Source organism: Paralichthys olivaceus, chromosome 6 (genome assembly GCF_024713975.1).
Source record: "Paralichthys olivaceus isolate ysfri-2021 chromosome 6, ASM2471397v2, whole genome shotgun sequence".
Classification (NCBI taxonomy): Eukaryota; Metazoa; Chordata; class Actinopteri; order Pleuronectiformes; family Paralichthyidae; genus Paralichthys; species Paralichthys olivaceus.
Window position 1 is genome coordinate 13,737,297 of NC_091098.1, and position 18,751 is coordinate 13,756,047.

The 18,751-nt window shown below is 41.5% G+C and overlaps 2 protein-coding genes across 2 annotated transcripts; one reads left to right on the plus strand and one right to left on the minus strand.

The window, feature by feature from the left end:
• The first annotated feature begins 2,475 nt into the window (after positions 1-2,475).
• ca6 (carbonic anhydrase VI) lies at positions 2,476-7,535 on the plus strand. The gene is made up of 10 exons (XM_020089492.2): positions 2,476-2,984; positions 3,551-3,730; positions 4,115-4,263; positions 4,728-4,823; positions 5,430-5,496; positions 5,827-5,984; positions 6,133-6,259; positions 6,387-6,470; positions 6,565-6,597; positions 6,693-7,535. The coding sequence occupies exons 1-10, from the start codon at positions 2,894-2,896 to the stop codon at positions 7,325-7,327; spliced, it is 1,620 nt and encodes a 539-aa protein (XP_019945051.1). The 5' UTR covers positions 2,476-2,893; the 3' UTR covers positions 7,328-7,535.
• On the minus strand, positions 7,530-17,260 carry slc2a5 (solute carrier family 2 member 5). The gene is made up of 13 exons (XM_020089493.2): positions 17,152-17,260; positions 15,433-15,556; positions 15,253-15,351; positions 14,999-15,159; positions 14,770-14,894; positions 14,526-14,678; positions 13,599-13,724; positions 13,331-13,518; positions 12,520-12,630; positions 12,307-12,408; positions 9,815-9,890; positions 9,477-9,604; positions 7,530-7,957 (listed from the first exon to the last, which is right to left on the minus strand). Exons 2-13 carry the CDS (start codon positions 15,475-15,477, stop codon positions 7,733-7,735), a joined length of 1,539 nt encoding a protein of 512 aa, XP_019945052.2. The 5' UTR covers positions 15,478-15,556; positions 17,152-17,260; the 3' UTR covers positions 7,530-7,732.
• Positions 17,261-18,751: the final 1,491 nt, after the last annotated feature.

Genomic DNA, 18,751 nt, shown 5'->3' on the forward strand with positions numbered 1-18,751 from the left:
TATAAAGATGGAGGACTATATTGCACAGGCTCTGGCTCCAATGCATAAGATGGCAGCACTCTTATTCGTAATATTTTTATGGTTCAATTCTGGATTACGGGTAGAAGTGGAGATGTGTCGTCCATCTTTATAAACTGCCTGAGGCAAGATTAAACTAGCCAGGCAACAGTTGCTGTACGTACTCTCACATAGAAGCCACGGTTTAGGTTTCTGGAGGAAATGTCAGGGTACGAGCAGTCATATGGTTTGAATTGTCCTGTTAACTGTATTTCCATCACACATCATTAACACTAGCCCTTTAACCAGCAGGCTCTTGAAGCTTTTATCCTAATGACATTCTTTGAAAGTTGGAATAAGTGACCTTTAGTGTAATGGATTCTCTTAAAAATGCAAGAAACCATTGAAAAGGACCAATCTAGGAAAAATGTGTCCTATCTAGGGAACTTGGGCAGCGACCTGTATATATTAACTAATTTATATTCCAGCGAATTTACCCAAAGTCTAATTTTCCTTCAAGATGACAGAATCCAGCCCTTTTAATGTATTGTATAACTTTACTAATAATTCAATTACTATCATAAATCTTGTTTGTTGTTCCTCTTCACAGGCACCATCACATGACACTGTACATCCAACCTGCAGCTGAATCATACATGTCAAGCTCACCATATGTGGCTTTAAAATTACTAGGCTTGCTCTTGGCTGGTACACTTACATCATTAAGGTTCCATAACAACTGTGATTGGCCTCAAGGCAAAGATAAACCTAGTGATTTACTGAGGGAGAAGACAGCGTCGCCTCATTTGGCACTGCTGCTGTATGCTATAGTTAAGCGCCGAGGGGAATCAAACTCTTAGCCCTTTATGATCCCTTATTTTCTGTAAGTGTGGAAAACACTGTCCTGTCACTTCACTCAAAGAGATGAGCTCTGTTCTCTGCCTGTGCATTTGTTTGAAAGAACTTTTATCAGCCTTCAGGCCTCAACGGCCAAACACAACTGGTATCAATCATGAGCTGGTCGCACAGAGGCCGTAAACTCCAGGCCAGAGAGGCCGGAACAATGAGAGGCTTAAATCAAGGTGAGCCCTTTGATTGCTTTGTCATTTAATCACACACACACTCACACATGCATGTCTCTCTAAAGTTGTGAGGACACTCATTGACGTAATGCATTCCCTAGCCCCTTACCCTAACTTAAGCCAGCGCAACTAAAAGACTTACCCTAATCTAAACCCAATTCTAACCCTAAAACTAAGTCTTAACCCTTTAAAATGTCCTCACAACAAGCAAAATCGGCACTCATAACTATAGTAAGACATGTGCACACACACACAGACACACACAAGCGACAAATGTCCTCACTCTGGGTGACTCAGCCCTCACTGTAGGGTGACTCAGTCCTCACAAAGGTATTAGTACTGGAACACCCCCCCTCCCCCAACACACACACACACACAGGTATTCATATTACTCTCTCTGGTGACATTTCTTTCTTAATTCCAAACTTAATCCACTTTATAGTTATTTCCACAGTAGTGCACAAGCCGAATTTCAGTCCTCGTCTCGCACTTAATCCTAATTCTGAATGCAATCCTTCATTAAAGGAGTCATTCAAAACTTCATAAGAATCCCAATTTGAAAAAAACCCTGTCCTCAGTGCTATGGTAAAGGCACAGTAGAATTTACCTTGTTGTATTTGCCCAAGAACACTTAGGCATGCGGAACAGCAGAGACAGGTATCGAACCGCTGACCCCCTAGTTAGTGGATGACTCGCTGGTTCTCTTCCTTTCTGATCTAATTGAAATATAGACGCCAACTGAAAAAATTATTTTGAACCCACTCAAGTCCTAGAGCTCTAGTCGAACAGACCATTGGGACACTGGGGCAAATCCTAAGGGGACGCTGCACTAGTGGGCCAGTGGACCCTATAAACTTCTTTATCTCTTTATCAGTCCTGTTTGTGTGTCTGTCATTCAGGGTGCTCATGAAACAATGTTTTGTGTGTGACTTGCAAAGAAGCAATCTAAATGCTGGTGGGGTCATTAGCCAAAGTAAACGACTTGTCTATAGCCTCTTTAATGAACCCTTCACCCCCCCCAACCCCAGAAACAGGCTATATATTTTCCCTTCTTCCTTATTTTGACATCCTTGTGAAGACATGTGTTCCTCCCACACAAACAGGCAATACCACACCCACACACCCCTGGGTTTGACTTCTCTGGCATTTACAGTTGAGGTGCGGAACATGTTACAACTAGTGCGCAGCAACAGGTGATGCACATTATAATATTCACAGATTTTATTTATCATCACTGGCTCCCATGGTTTGGTTTAAATTCACTGATGTGTCTCTATCAGCAGTTGCCAGATGTTTTCAGGATGACTCATTGCGTTTCCAACAAAGTGACTGTGTTTCCTGTGACTGAAACTGATAAGTTTTGTTGAATTTGCCAAAACAAGTTGGAGGGACAAGTGTTTCTGATGAATGCTGATATACCAAGATGATAGATAGAGAAGGACTGGCTAAGCAAAAGAAAAGCCACAAGATCCTTTACATCTACAGACACACACACACATATAGTATTGACTGAAACTTTTTCCCTTCAGTAGAAATCAATGATACATTCTGGACCTGACATTAATACCTGCTTAGAGCAGAAAAACCTTCACTCAACGAATTTTATTTTCTCTAACAATACATCTCAGACTGTCAGATACAGTAAGAGTCTTTTTTTCTCCCTGGCACTTTGGGGCTGCTGGGAAGAGCTCTGGGCGTTTTCAGGCTTGAACACCTCCCTTCACTGCAGGCTCTTTAAATCCAGAGAGGGAGCCTGTGAGAGGTGTCAGTGTCCTGTGAGAGGGAACTGAGACACCACAGCAGCAGCAGCAGCGATGGAGTTTCTCTCTGCGTTCGTCTCCGCTGTTTTGGTCTGTGTTGTCAGTGCTGGGATTCCTCACGATGGAATACACTGGACATACACAGGTAGGCTGTCTTGATTATCAGATTTTTTTTTTCAAACACACGTTTTACGACAAAGAATCACTGAAAGTGATCCAACATAATGCGCCGGATGGAAAAGTTGCGCGGCAACCTCTCCAATGCGTATTTGTTTTGGCACAAGACACAAACAAGACAAAGACGCACGATGAGATGCACTTCTTCCAATTTTTTCTCAGGTTATTTTTAGACGTGATTGTGATTATAATTAGTCGACATTTAAGCGAGCCATTTGGCTCCTGGGTCCTCTGGGCGACGCGCAATGCTTGTGCCAAATACCTGGATAAACAAAGTCAGGCTTTGGTTACATTAAGAGCTTGTAAAGCCAACTATAAGGAGTGTGCTGCAGATTACTATAGGAAAATACACATCAGCTGCAAGACTATCAAGCTGAAAGAGTTCTGCGCATGCCAGCCTAACCAACAAACTAATTGTACTCTTCAATGTGCCAACATGTGCCAAATACTCCGACATGTATCATAGTCAACACTCCAGGTACATTTCTACAACGTGATAATAGTTTTAGTTTCATTATTTGCCTCTTGTTCCAGAGGGAGGTTTGGACCAGATGCAATGGCCAACCAAGTACCCCGCGTGTGGAGGAAAGAAGCAGTCCCCCATCGACATCCAGCGGCGCAGCGTCAGACACAACCCGGACATGTTACAGCTGGAGCTGAACGGGTACGATGCTAAGAAAGGGACTTTCCTCATGTCCAACAACGGCCACTCAGGTAAGACAGACATAATAGACATGTAAGCTTTGGATGAAGCCTTTGTCTTATCTTATCTTAAAAATCTGTCGTCAAAGTACCACTGACAAGTTTCCAGTGCATGTTGTAGAATTTCACATTCCACAGACTCCACGGGAAATCTTTGAAAATGTAAAAAAAATTTTTGTGGTAATCCATCCAATCCGTTTTTGTGCAACTCAAGCAAACAAACAGATGACGGAGGAGGGGAGGTAAAAATCAAGTTTATAAAGTCAGCCATCTGATTATTGTGTAATGGGAATATATTGAAATGTATATGACTGCCTGGAAGAAAAAAAGTTAAGTATAAAGTTTGTAATTTGTTTTCTCTGAGGAAACATCTCAATATCTTTACGTTTCCTTCAGTTCAAATCGACCTCCCTCCCACCATGATGATCACCAAAGGCCTCCCGGGCAAATACACAGCAGTCCAGATGCACCTGCACTGGGGCGGCTGGGACCTGGAGGCCAGCGGAGCCGAGCACACCATTGATGGAATCCGTTACATGGCAGAGGTTGGCTTTATAGAGAAGACTTCCTCTTTACATTAAAGCCTGGAATCAATCAGACACATGCAGTTTGTATGTACTGACATGTTAAGCTTAAGTGAACATGAGTCACAACTAAACAAGAAAAACCACATTTTTACACAGAAGTCATTACACAATCAATCAGGGAAACAGATCACGGAAGTATGTGTTTTGTTAAAAAGGAAGTTGAATCTACCTTTTATAATATTTTAAGATGGTAATCGATTCTTTTTCTGAGCCACCTAGATGCAGTTTTATTTGTCCGCTACTGAGTATTTTTCTGCCATTTTTCTTTTTTCTATTAATCAGCTTGATTTTTGACTTGAGAATTTATTACATTTAAAATATATCATTTGTTTATAGATGCTTCTTCATGAACAGGTTGGCATTTGCACAGAAGGTAATTTGGGCACATTATGGCATCTAATCTGTTGTGCTTTGTCTTCCAGCTCCATGTTGTCCATTACAACTCTGACAAGTACAAGAGCTTCAAAGAAGCCAGAGATAAACCAGATGGGCTGGCAGTGCTCGCCTTTTTCTATGATGTACGTAAGCCATAAACGCTGTCACTCAGTCGTTTCTACCCAGAATGCCAGCACTATTTCAGATATACGATCATCAGTTCTTCTATCAGGAACTTCGGAATATGCTTCGTTAAAAGCTCTGTTGAGAATTCAGCTGCACGTCGACAGATTGAATGAGTGCTTGCTTTCAGAGGAACGCTCTGGATGTCAGGCAGTCAGCAGTCTTCATTGCTGCAGTGATTTCATGGCCGGCATCTGCTGAGAGTGAAGCACAGAGTTATAGACAGATTCTATATAAACAATAAATATATTATAGATTGGGTAGTTGGGTGGATGTTCATCTCAACAGTCTCATTGTTAAAAATAAGACTGTATTCAAGTTAACTGCACATAACAATTTTACAATATCTAGTGTGTGCTCACTTTTGGTATTTACGTCCAAAAACAGTGGTTCACATAATCTATAGCTGAACCTTTGCCACTCATCAATTACACATAGAAACAATGGACAAACTTCTGTCAACAAGTTACTCAGTGAAGCAGAATAATCCTTTAAAGCTACAAGCTATGTTTAGGGTTCCAGGTAAATTAAGCTTTAAGTCTGACATAACTTTCTTTTATTTCCAGGACGGTCATTTTGAGAACACTTACTACAGCGATTTTATCTCCAACCTGGCCAGAATCAAGTATGCAGGTGAGTTAGTTCTACACCAAAAGGGCTCAAGGGGCCCTAACGAGTTTTCTTCTGTATCCCGGGGGTCTAACAAACGTGTGCAAAGTGATTTTCCAAACATTGCACATGTGCATGTATACAAGAGAAGCACAAAATTGCGAAACTACTTTGACAAATAAAATGCGCCACATCAGTGCTTAATATATATATATATATATATATATATATATATATATATATATACAAAGTAGGTCTTGTTGTTTTCAGACATTTTAATGAAGAATTGTTACATATTATATCTTTAACTGAGCTTGAATTATACATGATGCGACTCTTGTTTTCCCCCGACAGGCCAGTCCATGAACATATCCAGTATTGATGTGCGCTCTATGCTGCCTGAGAACCTCAACCATTTCTTCAGATACCAGGGCTCACTAACCACTCCTCCCTGCTACGAGAGCATCCTCTGGACTGTGTTTGACACGCCCATCACGCTTTCACATAACCAGGTACGGAAACACAGAGGGCGGTGTCTGTAAAAAAAAAAAAAGAGGGAAGAGGGAAACTTGCAACATTTTGGTTGTGTTTGAAACCAGACTCTTAACATGCTTCTTGAATATTATATCTGATGTTTCTTTTCCTGTCTGTTGTGCTCAGATCAGGAAACTGGAGAGTACGCTGATGGACATGGACAACAAGACCTTGTGGAATGATTACCGCATCGCTCAGCCTCTCAACGACCGTGTGGTAGAGTCCTCTTTCCTCCCACGCCTTGGAAAAGGAAGTATGTACCATGTACAACAGAGTGATTACACAACAGAGAATTATCATTTATTGCTCAGAATTTATGTGGCCCATCACTAAGGCCTGAGTTTCAACCATGTCATTTTCTCTTACCTTCTGTTTTTTAGCATTTTGTCGGCAAGATGAGATTGAGTCCAGGCTGCTGAAGATCGAGGGTCTGATAACTTCTCTTGGGAAGCACATGCACACTGGTAAGTGAGCTCTTAAAATGGCTAAATGCAAAATTAATGCTTACAGGTTTCAGTTTCTGTCTTTTTAAGTCTTTTTCTTACATATTTCCTTTAGGTGGACACCACAACGCAAAACCTACTAAATTTGGTAAGGGCTTTGTTTTCATCCTGACTGAATATGTTTAAAGGTGGATTTATTTTCTCGCTCTCCAGTCTGATTCAGAATTTTCTGTCTTTCCTTAGAACATCGTGCTCTGTTTCCTCTGGTACTCAACTTCCATGAGAATAACTTTGGCAGTTATGCTTTTGCTCGCCTCAGTCAGCCTATGGACCTCCACGCCTTCACCGTCTGCATGCACGTCTTGCCACAGGGCCAAGGCATCCACACCGTCCTCTCCTACTCCAGCAACGGCAATGATAACGAGCTGATGATCTCCATCGGTGAAGACAGAGAAGCGAGAGAGGTGGGTCTCTGGATTGGCAACGAGTTTGTCAACCTGCCGCACAATTTCAAGTCCCACGACTGGTCCAACTACTGCATCACATGGTCGACCAATACGGGCGGGGCCAGGCTATGGATCAATGGCATGGTGGGGGAGCAGCGGTACCTGAAAAGCGGTTACACCATGAGCCCGGGTGGCGTGTTCATCCTGGGCAAAGACCAGGATGGATTACTGGGCATCTCAAACGCAGACGCCTTTGTGGGTAAGATGACCGACGTCAACGTGTGGGACTATGTACTGACCACAGCAAATATCCGGGACCAGATGTCGTGTGAGAGGAACAGCACGGTGGTGGGAAACGTGTTCAGCTGGGGAACCACCGAACTTAGTCTGTATGGAGGGGTGCAGCTGGACAGTCACTACAGATGTGTCTGAACAGCCTCACCTGCTTCTGTCTGTATGAGCTTTGACATGCATTAAACCAGAGTACTACTGCAGATGGCGAGAATTTTTCATGGTCGTAAAACATACATGTGATGAAAAATAAATGTCTTTCAGTCACCTGTAAATCAATATTTATGCAAACTATATTTCTATATCTTCAGCTGTGTGTTGTATTTACATCAATAAAGGCTAATGGTGATTTGTTGGTTTGTTTAATGACTCATGCACACCTCTGTACAGCTGCAAGCATGAGTACACAGTCTGCATTGAAATCCACAGATGTCCTTGTTGTCTTTTCACAGCAGGTACAAGCAAACTATACAATAAGAGACTGTGTAATAAACAGTCACGACCCAGAGCGCAGATTTCCTGTCATCTGAATGCCCTCATTCTTCTTCAGAACGCCGTGACCTTCACGGCATCCACCAGGCTTTCTTTGCTCTCTTTCAGTGCCAGCTCTCCATCGCCCACCTTAATCTCCACTTTGTTTCTCCTGGCAAACATCTGGCAGATCTCCAAGAAGGTCTTGCTCTTGGTTTCCGGGACCACAAGCCAGATGTAGATCAGCGTGACCAGACAGATGAAGGAGAAAATGATGAAGCTGTAAGGGCCCAGGCCTCTCTGGAGGGAGAAGGAGAGGAAGTGTGATCAGCATGTGGTCAAGATGAATGATAGCAGGCAGTTCTTTAGGTGCAATGAGCTGAAACTAATGTGGTCTGATACAACAGCCCTGCAATGAATCCTCCTGCAGGAATGTTGTTTTCTTGAGCATTTAGTTTTTGTTTTTCCATAACACAAGGCAGCGGTATGTGTCAGGGAAGAACACATTACATTTTGGTGTGGATCCAGATCAGAGGGCAGATCAAGGGATTTCTTCTTCACTGTCTTTAATGTTGTGAGATAGTACATTTTCCTTGATTCACTTTTCTTGATTTTGAGGATAATGCTTGGCTCTTGAAGAAAATAAAACAGGCATATTTAGGGGACTGATGTTTTTGAGTGTGTGAGTTTGGGTCCAAATCAAAATCTGGATCTAGTGAATTCAGATGTTAAAGGATCGCAGCTGCAGACCATGGTGGCAGCTGCGATCCTTTAACATCAGCTGGTTTGCTTTTATAACACTATGCCTGCCCATATGCACAACCTTTTTTGTACAAAAGTACTTTTTACACTGATACACCTCACCTCACCATTTATGTTAGACTTTCCCATATTATATTATTCTTTTGTTGATGCTTACACATGACATCTATTGCACTTCTGTCTGCCTTGGAGAGGGATCCCTTACTTGCAGCTCTCTCTGAGGGTTTTTCCCCCGTAAAAAGGTTTTTTTGACAGTTTTTCTTACTCTTGTTGAGGGTTAAGGGCAGAGGATGTAAATACAACTCTACTAATTAAAATGGGGTTTCATTAGGGGACTGTTGGGCCTTGGCGGAGGTATACTTTTTACTGAGTGCTCTTCTAATTCATGTTGTGAATTAACTGTTTCACAGAGGTGTGGATTCGACTGAATGGTCGCTTTGGAGGCTGCAGTTTGTTGTGCGGTCAAGTGTTTTCATTATTTGTCCACCCAGTTCTTATCCATGAGGGTAGACAACAGTACAACATTTGCACCTCTCTGTATGACGAACAGTTCAACAGCAACACAAACTACATCCTCCAAAATCATCCTGCAGTTGAATCAAAACCTTCAACAAAAGATTTTGAATTAAAATTAGAAATGTATGACCTGGTGAGACCGTTTTGACCAGAGACAGCTGGCCGGACATGATCGGCAGAAGTGAGGTGAGCTGAGGTAACCTGGAGTCGCAGACTACTTATATTGGAATGCTCTGTTTTGGTCTCTGTTGCTCGGAGGCAGAAACTAAGACCCTTTCCTGCGTTATTTGTTCTGTGGTCTGGAGATGAAAACTCGAGAAGAAGTAAATAAGTGACAAGGTTATGTTTATGTTTATCTCTTTATATAAGATGGTATGAAAACAGCTCATGGTGAAGTGAAGTTGTTTGAAATGGTCACATTACAAGAAGGATGTGGAGTAATTTAGCTGCTGATTGCACTTAAAAACAACTGCAATTACATTTTGAAATAATAAATCATTGCTGCTTCAGTGTATGACTTCTTGGAAATTGTGCAACAGACCTCTAGGAAGGGGAAGACGAGGCCGACGGTGAAGTTGGAGAGCCAGTGGACGGATCCTGCGACCATGAAGGCAGCTGGCCTGGCTGATTGCCTGAACATCTCAGTAGTCACCACATAAGGAATGGGACCTGTGGATGCACACGTGCGGTCAACTACAAAACCAAAACAGTCAAGACGCTCGGCCACTCCTCTGGGTCACTGCAGAGGATGGTCATGTCTCAGATAAGTGAGTGTAGATTTACATCATGTCTGCTCACGTCCAAACAACACTTCAGCTAATGGAGGGGCCTGCTTTAATCATTGTGTGTGTAAATAACCACCGGCGGGGTCAGACTCACTGGGTCCTATGGCGTGGCCTATGACGTAAATGATGACACAGGAGATGCTGATGTACGGCATCCACGTCATGCTCTCCTGCCAACACAAACCAGCAGCTGCTGTTATCATGAACCAATGATGCTTTCAAACAGGAACACATACACAACAATGTCCCTTCGTGGGAGTTGATGTCGGTGGATGGTTAAACTTCTGATCTCTGTTTGTCTTTTTAAACTGTTGCTGAAGGTAGTGTCTGAGTGAAAATGTTGCAGGTGAGATCACAGGGTTTCAGGAGGGCAACAGTGTTTTTGTGGTTTTGTCTAATGGTCACTTTAGTGATCAGTGAGTGTGTTTAAGTCTCACATTTCTCATGAGCCCATCACTCAAAGAGATGTCGAGTTGTCATTTTATTTTGCTGACTTAGCGCTAAGTTAAAATTAAAGCAAAGTGTCCATCCATTATAGCACAGTGACGCTGTGTTTCAGTTCCCTGGAAATGACAGACACAGTGACCATGAGGTTAAAATTGTTGACTCTCAGCTTTAGAGGGCGGCCTCTGGTTTACAATGACGGCTGTGTGCACTGATGCCGTGACTCTTAGCTCTCTGCACTGGACCATCAAAACTGTAAACCCTACAAATTAATATAAATTATAGGCTGACATACATAATCATATTGTTTTAGTGCAATATCCATTCTGTAAAATAACAAATAGTATTTATCAGTCTTGCATTTAATGATTATGAATTGATTGGTTTGTGTCTTTTGTTGGAATATAAACATGTTTTTTTAAATTTACACTGTTTCTCAGAAGTAACTTTGCTGCTGTTTCACTTTCCCCTGTGAAATGAGAATAAAGCCTTTTTTTGTATTCTATAACAGATAACTCAAATTTATATTTTTTTGTTCCTAATCTTTTCACTTCACTCCCTACTTTCTCGCCTGGACCACTGCAATGCACTTTATTCAGGATTACCGAGAAAATCCATTGATCGGCTCCAGGCTTGTCCCAAAAATAAACTCCAAAAAGTTTGGGGAAGCAACTTTCTGTTGTTATGCACCTCAGGTTTGAAACAAACTCCCACCACACGTCAGATATTTCTGTTGATAGTTTCTAAGAAACAACTCTAGACCTATTTCTATGATCTTGCTTTTAATTAATCTTATCCTTTTTTTAACACCATTGTCTTTATTTTTTACTTCTTTTGCTAATTTTATACTTTTATCCTAAGTCTTTGTTTTATTGCTAACATGTTGTTATTGGTCTATCTTAATTCATGTCTTTAATGTTAAGTAATTTGAGTTGCATTTTATGTATGAAAGGTGCTGTGTAAATAAAATGTATAATTATTATGATTATTATTATTATTAAATGCTTCTGAACAGTGTGTGTGGCATTCATGCCATCAGAGATTTTGCAATAGCTAGTTTTGGACATGTATGCATCTTCAGTTTATCCAACCTGACTCTTAATAGACTTAAAGTGCTTGAAAACCAGTCTGCTGATGTTTCGTATCATCAAAAGACTTTAAATTCAACTAAAGCAAAGTCAGTGCACAACATTGTTATTGTCCTACAGCCAAGATATTATGCAATATACATTTCCAGTTTATCCTGTGAATTCAGCACTAGTCATACTAGTGTTCTTCATTGTCTATTCCTCTATTGCATCAGTTACATAATATTTTACCACACCCTCCCTGTCCTTGCTTTTGCAGATCTGTTTTGTTTTTGACAAATCTTTTTTGACAGAATAAACTTCCTCCTGTGAGATGTGCTTCTCAGTCCACACCCTGTCTTACCAAACTGTTACACAACCAAATTACAAAAGGTAGAAGTAGCAAACACCAAACTAACAAATACGACTAAATGTTCAACCCCCTGATTGATGGTGTCATCATCCATATTGAGTGAACACAGTGGGACATCATGACCTCACCCTAAATATTAGGACAGTGCAGCAGAATAATTATCTGAAACCCAGATAACAATCAGGAGGAGGGGCCTGGAGTGTTATTGAGTCATATGACCTCAGTATATGAGCTCATGCTGATCACTTGATGCTTTGAAGATTAAACTAAACGCAGAACATCTTTGAAAGAGGCAAGAAGTGAAGATTGCATTGTACAAACCGACTTGGTCATCTATGGGATGCATACTATTACTTTTTAAAATTTACTTTTATAATTAACATTTGGGTCCTTAAATGATGGTATCATGTAAAATACAGCTACAGTTTCTATGCCTGTATAAAAATATTATGTAAAAGTGAGTAATTATTATTTCATTTAAATTCTTTGCTTCGACCTACAGACTAAATTATATAGTCCCAACTTATTCACTGTAGCAATCAATATTTTAATAAACACAGATGGAATAAATCTGTCAGTGACTTAGTCCGCACAACAAATCTCCTGACCTCATGATTGAGAAAATCTAACACAACAGACTATGCTTTTGTACTCAGAACCACCAGATGGCAGCACAGTAACGTGTTGAAGCAGCTGTGGTACCTGGAGTTTGAGAGCAACAGTGAGCAGCACACAGGCTCCACAGCAGATCCCAAATCCACAGAGGAGGAGCAGCCGTCGCCCTGAGGCCTCCACGATGAAGACCTGGGGAAAGAAAACAAATCATCTCATGCTGATGTGATCAAACATCAGACTTCGGACTCCACCTCCTCCTCCACAGATGCTCTTCAAACTTTGAATGAACTGGGCACCTACAGCAGCGATGGTCATGAAGACATTCACAGCCCCGGTTCCCACGGTGACGTACTGGATGTCATTCTGCTTGACTCCTGCAGTGGCGTAAATGCTGTCTGCGTAATAATAGATCTGGGGGGGGGGGGGGGGGGGGGGAGATAAATGCATGACAGTATAAGGGAATGAAAATTCACTCGTTATCTACTCACCACTATGCCGGTCGAGGGGTAGGGTGAAGTGTTTGAGTGCACAAAACACTTTTGGAGTTTCAGGGATAAACAGCGTTGAAGCCAGATCCAAAACAATTGTAGTAAATAGGGAGCCCTTCTTGAAACATAAAGAAAACTCCATAAAAAAACATTATATGCCACCATACTGCTCCTGTGGTGTCATCCAAGTGTCTGTAAGCCCCAACATTTAAATTTATTTAACTGTAAACGGCCTCATTGGCACCACAGGAGCAGTATAGAGGCATTTAATGTTTATATTCTGTTGTTTTTTTCACGTTTGAGGAAGGAGTCCCCAGTTACTTCAGTAGTATTGAATTTGGCTGCAATGCTGTTTACCCCTGAAACTCCAAAAGTGTTTTATGGACTCAAACACTTCAACCACCCATCCATCTAATTACTTTTGGGGTGAAATAAACCTTTAAAGAGCTGGAGAACTGAGAGAAATATGAGGAGGAGGCATGCACTGCAGGTGGGAAATGACTTTGAACTTTTTTAACATGTTGTTTGAATGTCACACAGATCTGGTGTTGAATCTGTAACAGAGGTAGTGTGTCCATCAGTGGGTTAGAGACAATGACGTAAGCCGGACAGGAGAGTCTCACCGCATTGACCCCTGACAGCTGCTGGCCCATGTTCATGACGATGATGGAGACCAGCTGCCAGCGAAGAGAGCGCTGGGACAGCAGGGAGAGCACGGACAGGCGGCCCTCAGCCTTCTCCGACTGGTCCTCCAGATGCATCTCGGACAGCTCGGCGTCCACATTGTCCCAGCCGCGCAGACGCTGCAGCGCTAAGACGTAAAAACATCCTGGATTATAGTTTTTAATTACCAGCTTGTATCTCTGTTTCTTAACCAATGCGTTTTCTCACCTTTCTTTGCTGTCTTCTCATCTCCCCTTTGGATGAGCATGTACCTGGGGCTCTCTGGGGAGAAGGGTAGAAACAGGAGCTCTATCAGGGCAGGAATACCAGTCAGACCCAGCATGAGGGGCCAACCTGGAAACAGGGAACAGAGACACTGCTCTTAAGGATGTACTTCTACAACATCTCACCTCAAAGTATGAACAAGAATGTCACAAGGCCCTGTATGGACTGTTGGGCTAGCAAATTTTAAATGTACTAGATCTGGATTTTTATTTGGAACTCCACCAAATTGCAAACATAAATATCAGAGCCCTAAATGTGATCCATGAAATAGTCTCAGAGAAATCAAGGAAATTGTAGACTTGTAATTTAATCTTGCAGTGTTGGAGATGGTGAAAAAACCTTTCTGGATCAGCTGCCTGGTCTGAAACCACACCAAAATTTCATAGGGTTTTCCCTGACCTAACATCCTTCCAACAAGTTTCATGGTAATCGGTTCAGTAGTTACAAACAAACCAGTAAAAAATGGCATTCAGTCCAACACAAGCATGTCCTCCAAGACCCAACAGTCCCCTTGAATTCAATCTAGCTGAACCAAATTGTAAACACACATATCAAACATCTGAATGTGCCTGATTGTTTTCATCTGATTCATGGATTATTCCCTGGGAAAACTGGAAATGTTGAGAAGCACACTGTCTCGCAATATTAAAGTTAGCGAAAAAGAATTCCTGGATCTGCACCAAAATCTTATGGCTTCTTTCTTGACCTGTAACACATCCTTCCAACAAGTTTTGTGAAAAATCCTGTTCTTTTTGTATAATCATGTTCATAAACACACCAACCAAACAACAAACAAACAAACAAACAAACAGAGAGGGATGAAAACACAACCTTGGAGAGAATAACATCCACCACTATGGCAGCCAGTACCTGTGCTGTTGCCCAGTATGTTTCTGATGCCGAGCACTTGTGCGCTGAGGATGCCAATGGTGATGAAGAGCTGTGGTATGATGCCAAGAGCTCCCCTCAGGTTTTTAGGAGAGAGTTCACCCAGATACATGGGCACCACATTGGACGACAGACCTGCAGACAGGAAATGATGGAATGAATAAAATCAAACAAATTCCTCATTTCCATGCAGAAGAATTGCATAACTGAAAACACAGTAGCTGACCTGCACAGATGCCTACGATGAATCTAGCCACAATGATGATCTCATAAGACTTGGCAATCTCACTGACTCCCATCATCACAGCAGGGACGATGGAGAAGATGTTGTTGAAGAGGAGGGTGCCCTTCCTGTTGCAGGATCAGTGCATGTGATATCATATCAGATCAACAACAATACAATTTATTTTTTTAACGTGAATGATAAACATGATGGGAAAAACATTGTGCATTACCTCCCTAGTTTGTTGACCAGAGGAGCCACCATCAGAGAGCCGAAGAAACCTCCCAGTGGGTACATGGACACAGACAGAGACCACAACAGAGTCAAGAAGTTCTCCTCCATCGCTCTCCCATATCGCTCTCGGTAGGTGGTGTTATAGAACTGCTGCATGAACTGAAGAGAACAACACACATAGAAACACATCACCAAACCTGACCTTAAAGTAGAAGAAACATGTTGCAGTAAAGCCTCAGTTTCTTCACTTACCGGTGAAGGAGAGTTGATCACAGCCACATTATATCCGTACTGAAAGGATGAACCGAATGCAGATATGAGAGTTGCCAGGACCAGGACTGCAGTCAACCTCTGTTGGGCGACATCAGTTTGTACAGCGTCATGGATCAGAGAAAGCACATTGTTGATAATCACATCTGTACTGTTACTTACCCCTCTCCTCTCCACAGGCTTCTCCCATTCCTCATTCACTGCCATGGCTGTGTTTAGACTTGTCACTTTCAGCAGTAACACAGACGCACTCTGTTTTTTCTGCACCGCTGGATTCTTGCTTGCCCTTTGGACATGAGGTCAGAGAGCGCAGCAGCAGTTTACGGCTTGGCCGCAGTTATTGTTTTATTCGCTGCTGACTGTATCAGGTTCAATATGTATTGTTTGCAATACAATCCAGATATTAATCACAGCTGAATGTTAATATATGGTGCTTTTATTGCACTTTATGACACAATGCTGGAATCATAAACCACTGGCAAAGGTTTAAAGGTTTCATGTGTTCTCACACTGAAGAAAAGTTATCTCACTCTTTATAATTATTATTATAGTAGTTACTGTAGAAACACCACGTGTGAATCTCCTCAGCTTTGTCCTCAGTTGTCATGTGCTGCATCGACTTTTAACTCTAGAACTGAGTCTGCTTGTCTGAACCACAGCCCTCAGGCTGTTTATCGTTAAAACCGGATGATTTTGTGGACGCCTGATAGCAAAAACAAGGCTCACATTTACATGTGTCTGTGAGTAGACAATGCTGCTGACAAAAGTGAAAAAATAACAAGCCAGAACTATTCTCTCGGCAAAATATCACAAAAGATAGCACTCTTAAGTAAAATATTCATGCTTATTAGCAGCGTGTTAACATTGAAGACTTTTGATCAATGCTGTAAATAAGATCACTTGTATCAATGTTAATATCTCTTATGACTTTTGATGTGTTTCATGATGGGATGTTTGATATTTACACTTTTTTATTGAGATTTGATCGTCTGTTTGTTCCTGATTGTGTAATATTTATTCATGTGGGAACTAGTGTGTTCATCTGGTACAAAGGTTGTTGCACTGAAAACACAAAATAGATAAATCTTCACTCAACCTCTTATAAAATCTGATATGTTGTATTTTATGTTGTAAGCGTTGCCAATTACACTAAACTTTAAAAAGTCGTCATTTTGGTGTTGGACAGTGTTGGACATTTCTTGCTGGTGCTGTTTTTATATAGATTAAGATTTGGCAGTGAGATTCACATCAGCTATCCTGAAAAGTGAAACGTTCTCGGTTGAATTTAGGGCCATATTGCAGGATCCCTCATCAGGATGAAGCACTGAGTTTACATTTTTGCACACAGTGTCACACCACACTTGTCATTTAAAGAAGAAAATGATTCATAAAATAAGACAGCGATAGTGTCATTCTCTTCTTTTTTAACATTAATAGATCAAATGTTCTGTCGTAGTGATAAGATCTGTAAATAAACTCTGAGAGTAAACATCTCATGTTGTTGTTGGCAGAATAAAGATGTCTCATAAAGTGCAGGGACAAAGTGCAGCTTCCCTGAGTCTTAAATTATGTAACAAGACCATAGACTGTATAACAAGACCCACGTCAGCATGCTAATATGCTCACAGTAACAATGCTAGCATGCTGATGAAAGCAGGTTTGTTAACCATGTTCACTGTGTTAGTTTAGCATTTTTAGCATGCTAATATTTGCTAAATGGCACTTAATACAACTGGGGCTCATGGAAATCGCATTAGTGCCCTGTGTCACTTAATTAGTTGGTTGGTCAACGCAGATTACAAAACCTGGAAAGAACCCAATAAATGTAGGTGCAGGATTTTTTAAAATTATGTACTACATTGAGGTTATCAGACTACTTACTGTTGCCTTCTATATGTCTGTCACTGACCGAACAACATCTACCATCATGCATTGCGCTTGCATTGGAGAGACAAGTCAGAGAAGCGAGGGCAGCAGCAACAGCCGACCTGTCTTATAAATATAGATAGAAGCAGAACAGCACATCAAAGCACATCACAGCACAAACAGCGTGAAACAAGTTTATTTGATGATCATTCAATTTGTTGTTTTTTCCGTAAAGTATTAATACTTAGAGTAAAATAAACATTTAAAATTCACTGTGGGGATTTTCCAATGGCCAATGTAGTTGTTGTTGTATGACATCATTAGCAGCGATGAGCTCAGTATATATATTACATAATAGTCACGATATAGTGAAGTATTGAATAGTGAGTGGGTGACACAGCCAAGGTTTAAATAAAGGACTTTGTTAAATCACAAGTCTCTGCACCACCTGCACCACTGCCAGGCCTTACTAGTCCACTCCCCCCACCCTTTGTTTGAAAGTTGATTGATTGTTTGTATGAGCTTGTAAATAGAAACTCTTATTTGTTTAATTTTACAGGACTAATGACTCATTAAAGTGTGAGCAGGGAGATCTTAGGAGAATTTCAAATATGAATTGTCAATCAAGAGATGCAGTCGTCTGTTACATTTCCCTGTTCTTAGTTTATATGATATTTCACCAACCTGTGCAGGGGGTTGCAATATTGCAAGCAGACAGCTGGCGGAGCTGTTGTTGTTGGTATCGTCGCACTGTTGAGAGCTGGAGAAGGAAAACACATCTCATGTGAGGTGCAAGTGAGAAGTGTAAGTTCACTCTGACTTTACCAGCTGGAACGCTGCCTCATTTACAAACTGAAAGTCTCTGGAAACCAATCAAAATCCTCTTTTCTTTCTGTCTATTGTTTTCTGCTACATATATAAAATTGCTCTGTCACATCTAATATCCTGCTGCCACCCTGACCCTGTCACCCATTCAATTTGTTGGGCTATGCATTTGAAAATTGGCTCCTAGAACCACCGATGCAGCCAAATGAACAGCCTCTGTTGTCCATTGACTTGACTGGTGAATGGTGAGCTCGTGCACGGCCCTGTGGTAACTTAATGAATTAGGTGGGCAAAGAGCCAGCTGAGGAAAAGCAGAAAAAACGTTCCTTAAGTGTTTCAACCAGCTCCATGTTACCTCGATGTCAGCCAAGTCTCAGAACTGACACAATAGATTAATTCCTGCTGGAGTGTCAGTCCTGAGTGAGACCTCTGTTGTCCTCAAGGACAGAAAGAAAAAACTGCTGGTTGGCCATTTTAGATGTCATCAGCATAAACAGCATTTACTTCCTTCATGTTCCCACAGATGGTATCCGGTGTTTCTGATGGTCCTGAGAGACTGATCTCTGCACTGTGTCCCATAACTTCAGGCCTGAGGTAAAATTAGACTAAAGGAAAACTGTATGTTTACAGTGTAAACACAAAAAAAACCTTCCATGTTCTGGAAATGATGAGTGGTGGCTAACTGCCCTCATTGGAGTACAGTGTTGTTCATTGACGGACTGTGAGAAGATCGAGCCTCAGGGCACAGACATCAACAAGGTCCCAAACCGGGAGCAAAACGCCCAGTGAA